A 16873-nucleotide genomic window follows, 5' to 3' on the forward strand; every position below is an offset into this window, starting at 1 on the left:
ACGGGAAAGGGTTGTTCTCGGAGAAGACAGACTCCAAATTGTAAAACCGGAAGGACAATCGAGTCACCATACGCTCACTGGGGATGCATATACCTTCCACCCAGCGTAGACCCTTCAGGCCCCAAGCACGACGCCCATACTTCCCACCCCGTCAGAGGCAGGACCTCAGTAGACGGCATGGTCGGGGGGGCCGCAGACGCCAATCCGGCTCCCAGAGAGGCCAAAGCCAAGGGCCCTCCAAGGCACCACCGGGCTCCAAGTCCGGCTTTTGAAGGTGCGCCTGGGGACAGCGTACCAGACGCAAGACAGGATCCTTCCCCTACCTTCTCCAACCGCCTCTCCCACTTCCTCCTGGCGTGCTCCCGGTTAACTTCAGACCGTTGGGTGTTGCGTACAGTGAAGCAAGGATACCACCTGCAATTTGCTTCCTCGTCCCCTTCCCGCCCCCCTTCCTGGTCCCTCTTCAGGGACCCCTCTCACGAGCAAACCCTTCTGCAGGAGGTTCGTTCTCTCCTCGCAGCAGGAGCGATAGAGGAGGTACCTCTAGGCGAGAGAGGCAAGGGGTTCTACTCCTGATATTTTCTGATGCCCAAATCCAAGGGAGGTCTCAGGCCCATTCTAGACCTGCGGGGCCTCAACAGATGGATGCTCAAGTTGAAGTTCCGCATGATCTCCCTGGGAACCATTATCCCGTCCCTGGATCCTGGAGACTGGTATGCCGCCCTCGACATGAAGGACGCGTACTTCCATATCGCCATCTTTCCACCGCACAGGAAGTACCTTCGCTTCACGGTCAGACATCAGCACTTCCAGTTCGCAGTCCTACCCTTCGGCGTCTCCACGGCCCCGAGGGTGTTTACCAAGTGCATGGCCATTGTGGCCGCCCACCTCCGTCGGTGGAAAATCCACGTGTTCCCATACCTCGACGACTGGCTGCTAAAGGGGTCCTCCCAGTCGCAGGTATGGCGACATGTCGAGGTAGTTACGGACCTCTTTTCCCAGCTAGGCCTGCTTCTCAATGCTGAAAAATCCAGCCTGGTCCCCACACAGAGGTTGGACTTCATAGGCGCGACCCTGGACTCGACTCAGGCCAGGGCTTACTTACCTCAGGCCCGCTTCCAGACTATTGTCTTGATCATACGGAGCTTGCAGGCCTCCCCAATCACCTCGGCTCGCACGTGCCTCACACTACTAAGACATATGTCCGCATGCACTTACGTGACGAAGTATGCCAGGCTCCGAATGAGGCCCTTCCAAACGTGGCTTCATTCCGTATTCCGCCCGGGCAGGGACCACCTAGATGTATTGGTGATGGTCCCCCCCGACCCTCTCCGCTCCCTCGACTGGTGGATGACCCCATCCCTAGTATGCGCAGGGATGCCATTCCATCCACAGCCACCGTCGATGACTCTAACAACTGATGCATCATCCCTGGGGTGGGGGGCCCACCTAGGGCACCTGCGAACCCAGGGCCTCTGGTCGTCCCAAGAGCTGTCACTCCACATAAATGTCCGGGAGTTGAGGGCAGTCCGCCTTGCCTGCCAGGCGTTTCAACGACGTCTGCACGGCCGTTGTGTTTCCGTACTCACGGACAACACAACGGCCATGTACTATATCAACAAACAGGGGGGAACCCGTTCGTCTCCCCTATGTCAGGAAGCCATTCGACTCTGGGACTTCTGTATAGCCCAGTCGATAGATCTGGTGGCATCCTTCCTCCCAGGGGTCAAGAACACACTGGCGGACAGACTCAGCCAATCCTTCCTATGCCACGAATGGTCGATCAGACCGGATGTCATCCATTCCATCTTCCAGAGGTGGGGATTTCCCCACATAGACCTCTTCGCGATCAAGTCCAACAGGAAGTGCCAGGAGTTTTGCTCCTTTCAGGGCCTCTCTCCCGGGTCGATCTCGGACGCATTCCTCCTGCCATGGTCCCACAACCTACTGTATGCCTTGCCTCCGTTCCCTTTGGTGCACAAGGTCCTGTTGAAACTACGCAGGGACAAAGCGCATCTAATCCTGATCGCACCCGCGTGGCCCAGACAGCACTGGTTCACCACCTTGCTGGACCTGTCTGTGGACCCTCCAATCCCCCTTCCTCTCCACCCAGACCTGATCACGCAGGATCACGGCAGACTCTGTCACCCGGACCTACGAGCCCTACACCTCACGGTGTGGCTCCTGCATGGCTGAACGCGGTGGCGCTCAGCTGCTCCGCACCGGTCCAGCATATACTCCTTAACAGCAGGAAGCCTTCCACTCGCTCAACGTACAGGGCCAAGTGGAAGCGCTTCTCCTGCTGGTGTGCTACTCAGGGGGTGAACCCCACGCAGACCCCGATTCCCACGGTCCTGGACTACCTCTAGTACCTTAAGCAGCAGGGCCTGGCATCATCCTCGTTAAAGGTGCACTTGGCGGCCATATCTGCCTTTCGACCAGGAGAGGGTGGCCGCTCCGTATTCTCCCACCCCCTAGTCGCCAGATTTGTTAAGGGCCTGGAGAGTCTCTACCCCCCTGCACGCCACCCTGCCCCTACCTGGGACCTTAACTTGGTCCTAAAGAGGCTCCCGCTCCCGCCATTTGAACCACTAGCGACTTGCTCGCTCACGTACCTGTCTTAGAAGACGGCCTTCTTGGTGGCCATTACATCAGCCAGACGGGTCTCCGAGCTGAGAGCTCTCACAGTGGACCCACCCTACACTGTCTTCCATAAGGACAAAGCGCACCTACAACCCCACCCAGCGTTTCTCCCTAAGGTTGTGTCTGCCTTCCATACCAACCAGGATATCTTCCTCCCGGTCTTCTTCCCGAAGCCACACCCTTATCGGAGAGAACGGCAGCTACACTCCTTAGATGTACGCAGAGCGCTCGCTTTCTACATGGAGCGAACAAAGCCATTCCGGAAGTCCCCTCAGCTGTTTGTGGCGGTTGCGGAACGGATGAGAGGTCAACCAATCTCCTCTCAGAGGATTTCCTCCTGGGTGACTGTAGCTCGTGTCCCCTCTGGCCATCTCACGGCACATTCCACGAGAGCTCAGGCGTTGTCGGCAGCCTTCCTGGCGCACGTGCCTATCCAGGAGATATGCCGTGCAGTCCACACATTCACTGCACACTATGCGCTAGTCAGACAATCAAGAGATGATGCGTCCTTTGGCATAACAGTTCTAAAATACCGCCACATCTCACTCCGACCCCACCGCCTAGGTAAGGCTTGGTAATCACCTAACTGGAATGGATATGAGCAATCACTCGAAGAAGAAAAGACGGTTACTCCCCTTTGTAACTGTTGTTCTTCGAGATGTGTTGCTCATATCCATTCCAAACCCACCCTCCTTCCCCACTGTCGGAGTAGCCGGCAAGAAGGAACTGAAGGGTGGCCGGGTCGGCTGAGGTATATATTGGGCGCCATGGCGGCGCCACTCCAGGGGGCGCCCAGCCGACCCGTCTGGGATGCTAGGGTAAAAGTTTCTCCGACGAACGTGCACGCGGCGCGCGCACACCTAACTGGAATGGATATGAGGAACACATCTCGAAGAACAACAGTTACAAAGGTGAGTAACCGTCTTATTTGGGCCAATCAGAGTTTAAATATTTTCATTTTGAAAATATCATTGATAGAGAAAGTCCATTGTTCTAAGTAACAGCACAGGTCAGGAATAATATATATCTCCTTTACTCAACACATTTCCTGAAAGAAAAACAACTGAGTTGCAGATTGTTAATTGTCTGAAGGCTGACTGCCCTTACTTACAGCATGATAGTAGTTAAAATGACATGATGTTGGTGCTGGAATATGTCAGGTGAAGTAGTCCAGAATATTAGTACAAACCTTAGGAATTGGTGGCAAATGTGAAGATCGCACTCATTTGGGAATGTAGTGTTCAGACACATTTGCACCTCAAGGGTTAAAATGCTGGATTGTATCCTAGAATGTAGACATCAAGAGTTCCTGACAACAGGTACTAAACCTTGAGCTTAGTATCAGTAAATCATGTTAATGACAAGGACACAACATTCATATCCTTGATGGAAAATTCTGTTGGACTACTATATGTTACAACTATATCATCATCCCTGTTATCCTAGGCTTCACATGGAGCATTGTTGTATTTATCAAGCCCTTTGGGAATGATACAGGTCGTAAAAAAATGTAGATAATGTTGATGGGTATAGCTGACATCCCACATAATCTGACAGAACGTAGTGTCTTGTGAGAATAAGGGGGCCTAAATATATGGTCTTCAAATATATGCTGGAAAGTTAGAATTTCTATAAAGTAAATACATGGGACTAGTTGAAGGCCTAAATATATGGTCTTCAAATATATGCTGGAAAGTTAGAATTTCTATAAAGTAAATACATGGGACTAGTTGAAGACTCAAACTTCTTCCTGGATCAGTAGGAACTGGATGTTCTGTCGAGGCCACATGTTCAGCCTTTAGAAAAGGTGAGGTTTGGATAAACAAGCACCCTACATTGCTCTTTGGTGGCACCTCTGGCAGTCTTAGGAGTGGGGTTGATAAGCTGTAGAGGGGAATTATGTGATGCCCTAAAATGGAGGAACGTCCTGCATGATGACAGCGAGCAAAATAAAGGGGAGCATTTGAAGTATTCTCAGAGCAAGGGCGGCAACGTGAGCACAAATTCTCTAAAATGAAATTTTGCTCCTACACACCTTTTATTTTCCATTCGTTTCGAAAGCTTCGCATTTTCATTTTGGACTGAATGTGCCTTGAATATATTTCCACATAAAAAAATGAATTATTTTTCCACAAAAGATGCATATTGCCGAAGTGTGACCTTCCTGTTATTTAAATAACTTAGAATAGAAACTGTGACACTGGGAATACAAGCTCTACCTTTATTTCCATATGTATGTTTAGTAGATACTTAAAATGCATACCCTAATCTGAGCCTGTTTATAAAGCATGAAGTTATCCTTGTTTTGTTTAGCCAAATGGTCGAAACGCTGCCAACAGTATGTCTGGAATGTTATTTGCTTGATACATTTCTGTGTTTTTTCTTTGTAGAACTGCACATGCCACAGCTAGTGGTCATTTACTTAAAAATGACCAAAGTAATACCCCTATGTTGCAGTTATTCTTCTCAACAGGGGGTTGGTAATCAAATGAAGTGTCTCATCATGTTCAGCAGCTTCTGTGCTTTTTTCCTCTCCCTTTTTTGTTGTTGTTCTTGATAATCTGAGTCGATTTTTGTAGAGATTTGGAGAAGTGCTATTTATTCTTGCTCTTTGTTCTCTGTAACTTGATCCCTTTACTAGTGCTTCAGCTTTTTGCTATGTGTGTTGTGATACTAGCAGATTTAAGTGCATTTAACCTGCTTTTCTGAACTTATTATTTTATAAGAAGATGGTTATTGTATGGGATTTTTGTTGTTGTTGTTTGTTTAACCACAAGCCACGATGTTTTAAGTTAAGATGTCAGATCCAGACATGCAGACTAAGTTGCAAGAGAACTGTGGGTGTTTTAACATTTCTAACGAAAGGGTAGGGTGGGTTGGAGAAGATCTTTGATGAATAGAATCTGCTTCTTGGAAATATCGTAAGGCCGTGTGGCCCATGTTCAGGAGGTGAGACTTGCCTCTAAAACTTGCTGTTCTTTACCACTATGCTGCGTCACCTCGGACTGTGTGGATCTTGGAAAACATTTGGAATATGGATTAAGTGGAGGCAGAGGGTACCTGAGATTAGAAAGGAAATACTGGATGTCAGTCCATGTGCATAGGGTTGCCAACCCTCCCGGTTTTGCCAGGAGTCTCTCAGAATTGGGCTCTATCTCCCAGAGGCCACTGAAGCCAAACTGGGAGATTTTTATGCTGCTAAAAGTCTGGCTGCACAGCAGGGCTAAGGCAGGCTCCCTACCTGACCTGGTCCCATGCCATTCCCGAAAGCGGCCGTCACAACCCTGCAGCCCCTGGGGGGGGGGGGGGGTCAGGGAGCTCCGTGTGCCGCCCCTGCCCACAGGTACTGCCCCCTGAGCTTCCATTGGCTGCAGTTCTCATTGCTGTGGCATCAGCGCTCGGGGTGTGGGCAGCATGCAGAGAACCCTGCCCACCCCCCACCAGGGGCCGCAGGGACATGCTGGCCACTTCCAGGAGTGGCATGTGGCCAGGGCAGGCAGGTAGCCTACCTGAGCTCCACTGCACCACCGACCAGGAGCCATCTGAGGTAACTGCCACCAGGTCAGAGCCCTCACCCCCTCCCACACCCCTGCCCTAGTCCTGAGCCCCCTCCTGCACCCAAACTGCCTCCCAGAGCCCGCACCCCTCCCATACCCCAATCCCCTGTCCCAGTCCTGAGCCCCCTCGCTGAGCCTATACTTGCACCCCAACCCCCGCCCCCAGCCCTGAGCCCCCTCCAGCACCCAAACTCTCTCCCAGAGCTTGCATCCCACACCTCCTCCTGCATCCCAACTCCCTGCCCCAGGCTCAGCCTGGAGCCCCCTCCCACCCTCCAAACCCCTGCCCCAGCCTGGTGAAAGTGATTGAGGGTGGGGGAGAGCGAGTGATGGAGGGGGGGTGGGGCCACAGAAAAGAGGCAGAGCAGGGGCGGAGCAAGGATGTTTGGGTTTGTGTGATTACTGTTGGCAACCTTACACATGTATGAAAGGACCCTAGCTCTGTCCCTTTTCCAGTCCCATTTGTGGCACTGGCAGCACTGGTCTGGTAATGCTCCTTTAATCCCTTGGATAACAACCACCTAGAGCCAAATTCTGCCCCCTTACTCGCACCAAGAAGCACCTTATTACAAGAGTAGTTATGTAACTTTACTGGAGCACTGAATTTCCATTGGACATAAGTGTAGACGAAGCTGTCTCAGAAAGCAGAGCATAGCAGCCATAATTTGCAATGCAATTTAAGCATTTTCCGTAGTGAATTATACCACATATAGTATTTTCCCCAGTTCCTCCCCCATCAGACCAGACCTTCCCTTAGTACAGGTGTTCTGTTATATTCATTGAGATGTGGTGGTGACTATGCAGAGTGGGGAAGAACACACCATGTATCCACATTTCCCCTCTGCCTTCCCTCAACTGTATCAATGTGGTAAAGGGCTTTCTGCTTCCCTATGCACCTCATAGTGATTGAAGCATATGGCTCTTAGACTGTATCATGTTTATTAACTTGTCTGGATTGTAACAAATCAAATATGGCTTGTGTGTGTGCTTTATCCTATGTGCTTTTTTGTTGCCTTTGGATAGCAACTTGTTTTCTTTTGAAACCATTTTTGTTGTATTTATTTCCTACTTTGATCATTTTACTAATAAATATCTCCTGCTTGTATTCACACCTGCTCTTCTTTTATTATCCTAGCTTAAATATAAATGCTTCCACTGAAATAAATCAGCCTTGTAATTTGAAAAATGTAAAACTTTGGTTTAAGTTACTTATTGAAGGTAATATATGTTTGATGGTTGAATATGAAAAAACTGGCAGAATTTTAGCTTGAATCTCTGCCAGACGACAATAAAGTGCAACCTAATTCCTAAAAACGCCCAAGCTATAAACTACCTGTCATGACCTAACATGCATATAGTAATAACAGGCTGACAAGGCTAATAAAGTCTACATATTACTATAACCATGCAATGCATGCTGTAACAGGACTATAATGTGTTTTGTCCTTCATATTATGCAGCCCACACATCATCTTCCTGTCACAGAGCGTATTAACTGGAGGGAGCCATCTCTGTGGAACACGTCTGTGCCATGAAATTGCTCATGCTTGGTTTGGATTGGCCATTGGTGCTCGTGACTGGACTGAAGAATGGATAAGTGAAGGGTTTGCTACTTACTTGGAAGATGTATTTTGGGCAGTAGCACAACAGGTATGAAGACAGATCACCATTCTGTTTTCTATTTAGAAATTAAAATGCTCTTTAACGGAATGCCTTAATATTAAATTGAAAGAAATTACTATAAATCTGTATTTAAAAGTAGTACATTCTGAGGCTACATCTGTTAGAATGCAGATTCCAGTAGCATTATAAATTTGTTTAAAATCCTTACTTCTTCTTCGAGTGATTGCTCATATCCATTCCAGTTAGGTGTACGCGCCGCGCGTGCACATTCGTCGGCAAACTTTTACCCTAGCAACTCAGTGGGCCGGCAGGTCGCCCCCTAGAGTGGCGCCACCATGGCGCTCCATATATACTCCTGCCGGCCCACCCGCTCCTCAGTTCCTTCTTACCGCCCGTGTCGGTCGTTGGAACAGTGGAGCGCGGCTTAGCTGACCTCCACTTCCCTAGCTACTCGTTTTCTCGTATATAATTATGCAGTTATAACACTTTTATATATATATTTGTATGGTTATACGTGTTTTCTTTGCTAACATGGTTAGTTTAGTTAGCGGGGTTCAGGAAGTAGCCCCTTCCATGAGCCCAGTGCCGGAGCCATGCATGGCTCACGGGGTTTTTAAAGGGGCCCGGCTTGCCAGAAGCCGCGGCCGAAGAGAGATCTACATGACTCCTGTTTGAAGTGCCTCAGGGAATCACACTTGACAGATAAGTGCCCCATTTGCAAGGCTTTTAAGCCGAGAACAAAAAGGTGCGGGACTTTCACTTATCCCTCCACCTTGGGCGCCGAGCGATGTTCAAGCGGCGGGCAGAAGCGCCTCCTCGGCACCGGACCCCGCCGGTACCACCAAGGCCTTTCGGCACCGACCGTCGCCGGCACCGATGTCGACTCGGCACCGCTCCCTTCTTCTGAGGTCGAGAGAGTCTACGATTCCTGCTGGTGCCTGGCGGCTCCCCGGCACGCGCCGTGGTTGAGCCCCCTGCTCCCGCTACTTCCGTGCCACCTGCATCGCAGCCAGAGAGCTCGCCTAAGTTGCGTTATCCGGCACCGTCACCTGCAGAGGCACCGATGACTTCGGCTCCGTCGATTCCAGTCCCCCAGGACCATGGAATCCGGTGCCTGGCAGCTCCCCGGCTCGCGCCGTGGTAGAGCTTACTGCTCCTGCTGCTTCTGTGCCAGCTACACCACAGCTAGACAGCTCGTCTAAGATGGCTCGCCCGGCACCGACGACGTCGACACCGTCGATCCCGGTCCCACGAGGGCCGTAGAATCCGGTGCCTGACGGCTCCCCGGCACGCGCCGTGGTTGAGCGTATTGCTCCTGCTGCTTCCGTGCCAGCGGCACCGCAGCCAGAGAGCTCGTCTAAGTCGGATCGCCCGGAGCCGACACCTGCTACGGCACCGATGACGTCGTCACCGTCGATCCCGGTCCCACAAGGGCCGTAGAATCCGGTGCCTGACGGCTCCCCGGCACGCGCCGTGGTTGAGCGTATTGCTCCTGCTGCTTCCGTGCCAGCGGCACCGCAGCCAGAGGGCTCGTCTACCTCGGATCGCCCGGCACCGACACCTGCTGCGGCACCGATGGCGTCGGCACCGTCGATCCCGGTCCCACAAGGGCCGTAGAATCCGGTGCCTGACGGCTCCCCGGCACGCGCCGTGGTTGAGCGTATTGCTCCTGCTGCTTCCGTGCCAGCGGCACCGCAGCCAAAGGGCTCGTCTACGTCGGATCGCCCGGCACCGACACCTGCTGCGGCACCGATGGCGTCGGCACCGTCGATCCCGGTCCCACAAGGGCCGTAGAATCCGGTGCCTGACGGCTCCCCGGCACGCGCCGTGGTTGAGCGTATTGCTCCTGCTGCTTCCGTGCCAGCGGCACCGCAGCCAGAGAGCTCGTCTACGTCGGATCGCCCGGCACCGACACCTGCTGCGGCACCGATGACGTCGGCACCGTCGATCCCGGTCCCGCAAGGGCCGTAGTATCCGGTGCCTGACGGCTCCCCGGCACGCGCCGTGGTCGAGCTAATGCTCCGGCTGCTTCCGTGCCAACGGCACCGCGGCCAGAGGGCTAGTCTAAGTCGGATCGCCCGGCACCGACACCTGCTGCGGCACCGATGACGTCGGCACCGTCGATCCCGGTCCCGCAAGGGCCGTAGAATCCGGTGCCTGACGGCTCCCCGGCACGCGCCGTGGTTGAGCTCCTGCTCCGGCTGCTTCCATGCCAACCGAAGCCTCTGAGGCACCGACAACATCGGCACCGTCGATTCCAGTCCCACAAGGGCTATCGAATCCGGTGCCCGACGGCTCCCCGGCACGCGCCGTGGTTGAGCGTATTACTCCCGCTGCTTCAGTGCTGACGGCACCGCAGCCAGACAGCTTATCTAACTCGGTTCGCCCGGCACCGGCTCCTACCGAAGCTCTGATGACCTCGGTACCGTGGATCCCGGCCCCACGAGGGCCGTCGAATCCGGTGCCTGACAGCTCCCCAGTACGCACTGTGGTTGAGCCTGCTGTTCCCTGCACGCCGGAGATGTTACCAACGGCGAGGGCTCTCAGTGCCATGACAGAGTCAGTGCTGCCTGACCCGGGCACCGCCGGTACGGGTAATACAGTCTCTTCAAGGGACTGTCCCCTGTCAGTACAGCAGAGCGGCACCGTTCATGATCACGGTCCCGCAGACACTCCAAATCCTGTCGGCACGCCGGACACCACTGGCAGTCCCGGTGCTGTTTTCCTCGGTACTGGTCACACTCGCTGCACCGGTCGGTATCCCGTTCGCCGACCCGCTATCGGCACCGTTCCGACATCTGGCACCGGGGCAGGTACCTTGACTCCTGTAGCTCTTCTCCGAGCCTCGAGATCTCGGTCGACCTCCCAACACCGTTCTGGTTGCGGGTCTGGATCTCGTTCCAGGTACCGATACGCCTCCCGATGCCGGTCCCCGGTGCCGAGTTGGGCAAGGTCCGAGTGAGTCAGAGACTCGGCCCATGCCTTCTTTTAGTACCTCCATGGCCGTCCGGACACGCATTCGTGTCAGCCCATATGCGCAGATTTTATGCTCAGGACCACGATCCTGATATGATGGCCAGCGGGCGCCAGCCCCGAAGCAGAAAGAGCCTTGGCGAATGCAAGGTGTACTCTGCAGGGGCCCTGCACCTCTGGGTAGCAAAGCAACAAGCCTTGCTTAGCTGCGATAATTATAGCACCTGGGTGGAGGAGTTTCTCCCACGAACCTCCCACCTGGAGTTCGCTGCCATCTTGGAGGACGGGGGAAAGAATTTACCCTTTGTTGGAAAAGGCATCTTCGCGGCAGAGACAGCCCCAGACTGCGAAGCCTGCTGGACAATAGGGTCCTAATGCGTCTCAGCATGTATACGCCAGCGACCAAACGCAGGCCTTTAGGGCCCCAGCCGCCATACTCTGTGCCTAGCCAGAGGCAGAACTCTGGAAAACGGCAAGGCCAAGGTGGTTGCAGACAAACGTCAGGCCCCCTAAAAAGCCAAAGTCAAGGTCCCTCGCAATTACCACTGGGACCAAAGACGGACCTTCCAAGGTTCGCCGGAGGGCGGTGTACCAGTCGCAGGACGGGATCCCGATCCCGCTTTCTCCTGGCATGGCCCCAGTTACTTTCAGATCGCTGGGTCCTGCGCACGATGGAGCATAGGTACCACCTTTAATTTGCTCCAGCCCTGTCCCCCTTCAGCGGACGAAAGGGGCAAGGGGTTTTACTCCCGTTATGCCCTAGTCCCCCACTCGAACACAGGTCTCAGACCTCCCTGGTCCTGCATGGACTCAACCGGTTTAGGATAAGGTTGAAGTTCTACATGGTATCCCTGGGAACCATTATTCCATCCTTGCCTCCTGGGGGCTACTATGCCGCCCTGGATATGAAGGACGCGTACTTTCGCAGTGCCATCTTCCCTCCACACGGGAGATGCCTCCGCTTTATAGCCAGCGGTGAATACTCCCGGTTTACGGCCATAGTCGCCGCCTTCCGTCGCAGATGTCGGATATGCGTTTTTCCGTATCTGGACGATTCGCTTATCCGAGGAGACTCTGAGACACAAACCGCTCAGCCGTGGGCATCGTCACGGTCTTATTCACAGATCAAGGCCTGATGATTACTATAGAGCAATCCACTCTGGTTCCCACGCAGAGGTTGGGCTTCCTAGGGGCTATCCTGGTCTCCTACCTAGCCGGAGCCTGCTTATCACAACTGCGGTTTTAGGCGAGGGCAACAATCATCTGAGGTCTGAAGGCTTTCCCAACGACCTCAGCTCGCTCTTGTCTCAGTCTCCTGGGCCCATGGTTGCCCGCAAGTTTGTAACCAAACACGCCAAGCTCCGCCTCCGTCCTCTCCAAGTCCGGCCCACCTCGGCGTACCGCTTGGATAGGGAGCCAATGGTCATGGTAGTCACCGTTCCCTCGAACGTCTTAGGCTCCCTAGAGTGGTGGCTAACTCCCTCCTTGGTGTGGACAGGGATGCGGTTTCATCCGCCCCAGCCCTCACTGCCCCTGACGGCGGACGCATCATCTCTCTGCTCGAGTGCCCATGGTCGCCTCCGAGCTTAAGGCCTTTGGTCTTCTAAGAAGCTGGCATTCCTCGTTAATGCCCCAAAAATGAGAGTAGTCCGCCTGGCATGCCAGGGGTTCCAGCGGCAGCTGCGAGGCCGTTGTATCTCGGTGTTTACAGCCAACACAAGGGCCAGGTGCTTCATAAGTATTCAGGGGGGACATAGTCCTCCCCCCTTTTTTGTCAGGAGGCCATCCATTTCCGGGTCTTTTGCATGGCCCACTCGATGGAGCTGGCGACGTCCTTTCTCCCAGGCGTTCGGAACGTCTTAACTCTTTGACTCAGCAGGTTTTTCCTGTCTTACGAGTGATCACTCTGCCCCATGTGAGGCGTCCCGCTTTCCGGAAGTGGAGATGTTTCCTCACACAGACCTGTTCGCTCACCGCGAGAGCAGGAAATGCCAGGTGTTCTGCTCCTTCCAAGGTCTCTCCTCGGAATCGATCTTGGACGCATTCCTGATGCCGTGGAACAGCCAACTGCATTATGCCTCCCCACTGTTCCCACTGGTTCGTTACGTCCTGCTCAAACTCCGCAGGGGCAGAGCGTGCATCATCATGATCACTCCAGAGTGGTCCAGGCAGCACTGACATACCACGTTGCTCGGCCTGTCAGCCCAGACCTCATCACTCAGGGCAATGACAGGCTTCGTCACTCGGACCTGCAGCCTCTTCGCCTCACGGTGGCTCCTGCGTACCTGAGTCGGGGTGACAGGCAGCCTTCCACCTGGTCAACGTACCGAGCCAGGTGGAAGCGTTTCCTTTACAGCTGCAGTACGCTCGATCTTGCTCCTGCTGAGGTCTCGATCCCCTCTATTTGGCCTGCCTCTGGCCTTCAGCGGCAGGATCTGGCGGTATCATCGCTGAGGATACTCTCAGTGGCCATCCCTACCTTCCAGCAGGCTAAGATGGACGTTCAGTTTCCCACGCTCTATGGGTTCGAGGTCCCTCAAGGGCTTGGAGCGCTTGCACCCTCGGGTGCGCCGCCCAGCCCCGCCCTGGGACCTCAACCTAGTCTTGGCCAGACGGGTCTCTGAGATCAGAGCTCTTACGAAGGTTCCACAAAGACAAGGTGCAGTTATGACCGCACCCGGCTTTCCTCCCTAAGGTGTTTTGGCCTTTCATGTTACCCACAGCTCAACGCAATGGGCATAACCGTTGCACTCCTTGGACATCTGTGGAGTGCTCGCATTATATTGTGCTGACAGAATCATTTCCTAAGGTGCCCCAGCTCTGCCCCGGTAGCGGGCCAAAGGGAGGGCTTGCTTGTTTTCCTCTCGGAGGATCTCCTCTTGGGTGATGACGGACATCCCCACTTGTTATGATTTGGCTCATATTTCCCTAAGCCACATCACTGTGCATTCTACCAGGGCTCAGGCTTCATCTGCCGCCTTGCTGGCTCGTGTTTCTACCCACGAGATCTGTCGCGAAGCTCCATTGGTCTTCGGTCCATACCTTTGCTTCGCAGTATGCCCTGGTTCAGCAGTCAAGAGAGGCTGTAGCCTCTGGCTCAGCAGTTTTATTCTGCCACATTTCACTCCGACCCCACCGCCTTTGTAAGGCTTGGGATTCACCTAACTGGAATGGATATGAGCAATCACTCGAAGAAGAAAAGACGGTTACTCACCTTTGTAACTGTTGTTCTTCGAGATGTGTTGCTCATATCCATTCCGCACTCGCCCTCCTTCCCCACTGTCGGAGTAGCCGGCAAGAAGGAACTGAGGAGCGGGTGGGCCGGCAGGAGTATATATGGAGCGCCATGGTGGCGCCACTCTAGGGGGCGACCTGCCGGCCCACTGAGTTGCTAGGGTAAAAGTTTTCCGACGAATGTGCACGCGCGGCGCGTACACCTAACTGGAATGGATATGAGCAACACATCTCGAAGAACAACAGTTACAAAGGTGAGTAACCGTCTTTTCTACACCTATCCACACTGAACATGAACCTTTTCAAAGGTATAGGTCATATCATATAAGAACTCAAATATATTGTCTCAATGATCATCCACCCAAAGACCTACTACTCAAAATTGCCCCATTTCTCCCAATCCATTGCTTTTTTTTGTCTTTTCCACCCATCTAATCATCTTTCCCATATCTGAGCATCACTGAAGTCAACAGCACCATGTGGGTACAGGAGTCCATCCATGTCCAAGAACTCTTCTGGGCTGGGACTCTATTTTTGTTTGTTTTGTGAAGTACCAGGCACATATATGGCACTATATAAAATCATTACCACCACCACATCCAGATTTCTGGAGAAAGAGAAGAAGATGCAGCCCCTGCCTAACTGCCTTCCCTCCCTTCCCATCCTCAAACTCTTCTCTGATCCCCATCTTACTATCACTCCTCTGTTACAAGCTGCTTCTATTCATTACCTCTACTCTATTTTGAGCCAGCTGAAAGCATTTGCTCTGTAGCAAATCTTGCGGAACTGGCAAGGAATGGCCAACAAAAATCACAACTGGATGATTTTATTCCTAATACAAGGCTATAAAAAGTATTTATTTTTTAATCATTGGGTAATTTTGTTGCTGTATATTAATGAGGTTATAAATATACTCTATATTACATCATAGTAACTGCAGCTCAGACTGAAGTAGTAGTGTACTTCAAGGGAATGCCAAATTTTATTTCCATAAGGAGAAATCAGAAGTTAGTTCATTTATACCCAACAAATTGACATATATTTAATTAGCAACCATCACTGTAAATATGCTTTTGGTAGGGGGAGAAATACAACAGGGAGCTTACACCAGCATAGCAGAAATAGTAGGGAAGATGAGTGAAATCAGGACACAAAACAGCTTTCTACTTTCAAGGCTGGGAAGAATAAAGATGCAGCCAGAACTGATATGCCAGGTATCTGTACTGTATGTCCAGTTCACTTATTGCCAATCTCTGAGGGGAAAACAACCTGCCTATCTCCCTCCTCAGGCAGAAATATTTAACTGACTATTGATTTGATGCTCCCAGCGAGGCTCCTGTTTTCCCTGTGCTGGTCTTAACCCTTTGTAAAGCTTGCATTTTTCAACAAGGGTGCAGATGTTTGTGCCATCCTCTGCTCCTCCTACATCTTAAAGAGAAACAAAACAAGTCTTTCCATCAGAAAATTATTGACCATTGGGGAAAACAACAAACAATGAACTACATATTTATATACTAAGCAGCTGCCACATGATGAAGCAAGAGAGCAGCAGGAGTTGAAAGCTTTGCTGCGCTGGCGACGGCTCAGAGATGAGGTGCAGAACTCTGAAGAAGAGCTGCAAGTATTAAGGTAAAAATATAATGACATATTCTTTTCCTTTGCACGCATGTTCTCTCTCTCCCTCCTGCCCATCTTCCCCCCTGAATCCATCCATTTACCTCCAAAGGAAATACCTCCAAATCATCTGATTACATCTACTGCATTTCCTTATTTTCTTCTGAAGAAAAAAGATACCCTAATTAAATTAAACTAGGTTTCACATCTTCTGCATTATGTGAATTTTTTTTAAAGGCTTCAAAAATGTGGGTTTGTGTTTGATATTAAATGTTTCTAAACATTTTATAAGTGTTTCTGTTCAGGAAAATAGCAAGAGGTCATTTCCTGAACAAAGTTCCTTGTTTGAAGCCATAATAGTTGCTTTATATTTTGGTTGAAGACAAGCACAAAGATGAGGTATGGTATCTAACTCAGTTGTTTTCAAACTTTTTTTCTTGTAACCCAGTTGAAGAAAATTATTGATGCCTGTGACCCAACGGAGCTGGGGCTTAGGGAGTTTGGGTGTGGGAGGGACTCAGGGCTGGGGCAGAGGGTTGGAGTGTGGGGGTGAGGGCTGCAGGGTGGAGCTGGGAATGAGGGATTCAGGGTGTGGGAGGGGGCTTTGGGCTGGGGCAGAGGGTTGGGTGTGGGAGGGGGTCAGGGCTCTGGGCTGGGGCCAGGGATGAGGAGTTTGGGGTGCAGGAAGGGGCTCAGGGTTGGGGGGGGTCTCAGAGCTGGGGCAGGGGATTGGGGCACAGCTTACCTCGGGCGTCTCCTGGTCAGCTGCGCAGCGGGGGTGCAGAGGCAGGTTTTCTGCCTGTCCTCGCCCTGCGGACTCCGCTGCACCCTGGAAGTGGCAAGCAGCGTGTCCGGCTCCTAGGTGGAGGCGGGCAAGCGGCTCTATGCAGCTCTCGCCTGCAGGCACCGCCCCCCACAGCGCCCATTGGCTGGGGACTGTGTGTGCGGAGCTGGTGCTTGGGGCTTTGGCAGTACACAGAGCCCCATGCGTGCACCCCCCAACCCTCCATTTAGGAGCTGGACCTGCTGCTGGTCGCTTGGCACAGCGTGGTGTCGGAACAGGTTGGGACTAGCCTGTCTTAGCCAGGCAACGCCACTGATGGGACTTTTGACACCCTGGTCAGCGGTGCTGACCAGAGCCATCGCAACTCAGTGACTGGGTCGCGACCCACGGTTTGAAAACCACTGATCTAACTCAAAGGCTGAATAAAGTCTTAAAAAACAAAGGA

General features: G+C 52.5%; 1 protein-coding gene across 7 annotated transcripts in view; it reads left to right on the forward strand.

Moving 5' to 3' along the window:
• AOPEP (aminopeptidase O (putative)) overlaps nucleotides 1–16873 on the forward strand; it is a 350923-nt gene that overhangs the window by 164557 nt on the left and 169493 nt on the right. For 5 of the 7 annotated variants that reach the window (XM_030566094.1, XM_030566099.1, XM_030566095.1 and 2 more), the window contains 2 exons: nucleotides 7661–7850; nucleotides 15550–15659. The exons of 1 other annotated variant lie outside the window; for it this stretch is intronic. In XM_030566094.1, coding sequence (XP_030421954.1) covers nucleotides 7661–7850; nucleotides 15550–15659 — 300 coding nt within the window. The remainder of the gene's footprint in view (nucleotides 1–7660; nucleotides 7851–15549; nucleotides 15660–16873) is intronic. One more of the 7 variants, XM_030566098.1, reaches the window with a different exon arrangement.

Source organism: Gopherus evgoodei, chromosome 6, assembly GCF_007399415.2.
Source record: "Gopherus evgoodei ecotype Sinaloan lineage chromosome 6, rGopEvg1_v1.p, whole genome shotgun sequence".
NCBI lineage: Eukaryota > Metazoa > Chordata > Testudines > Testudinidae > Gopherus > Gopherus evgoodei.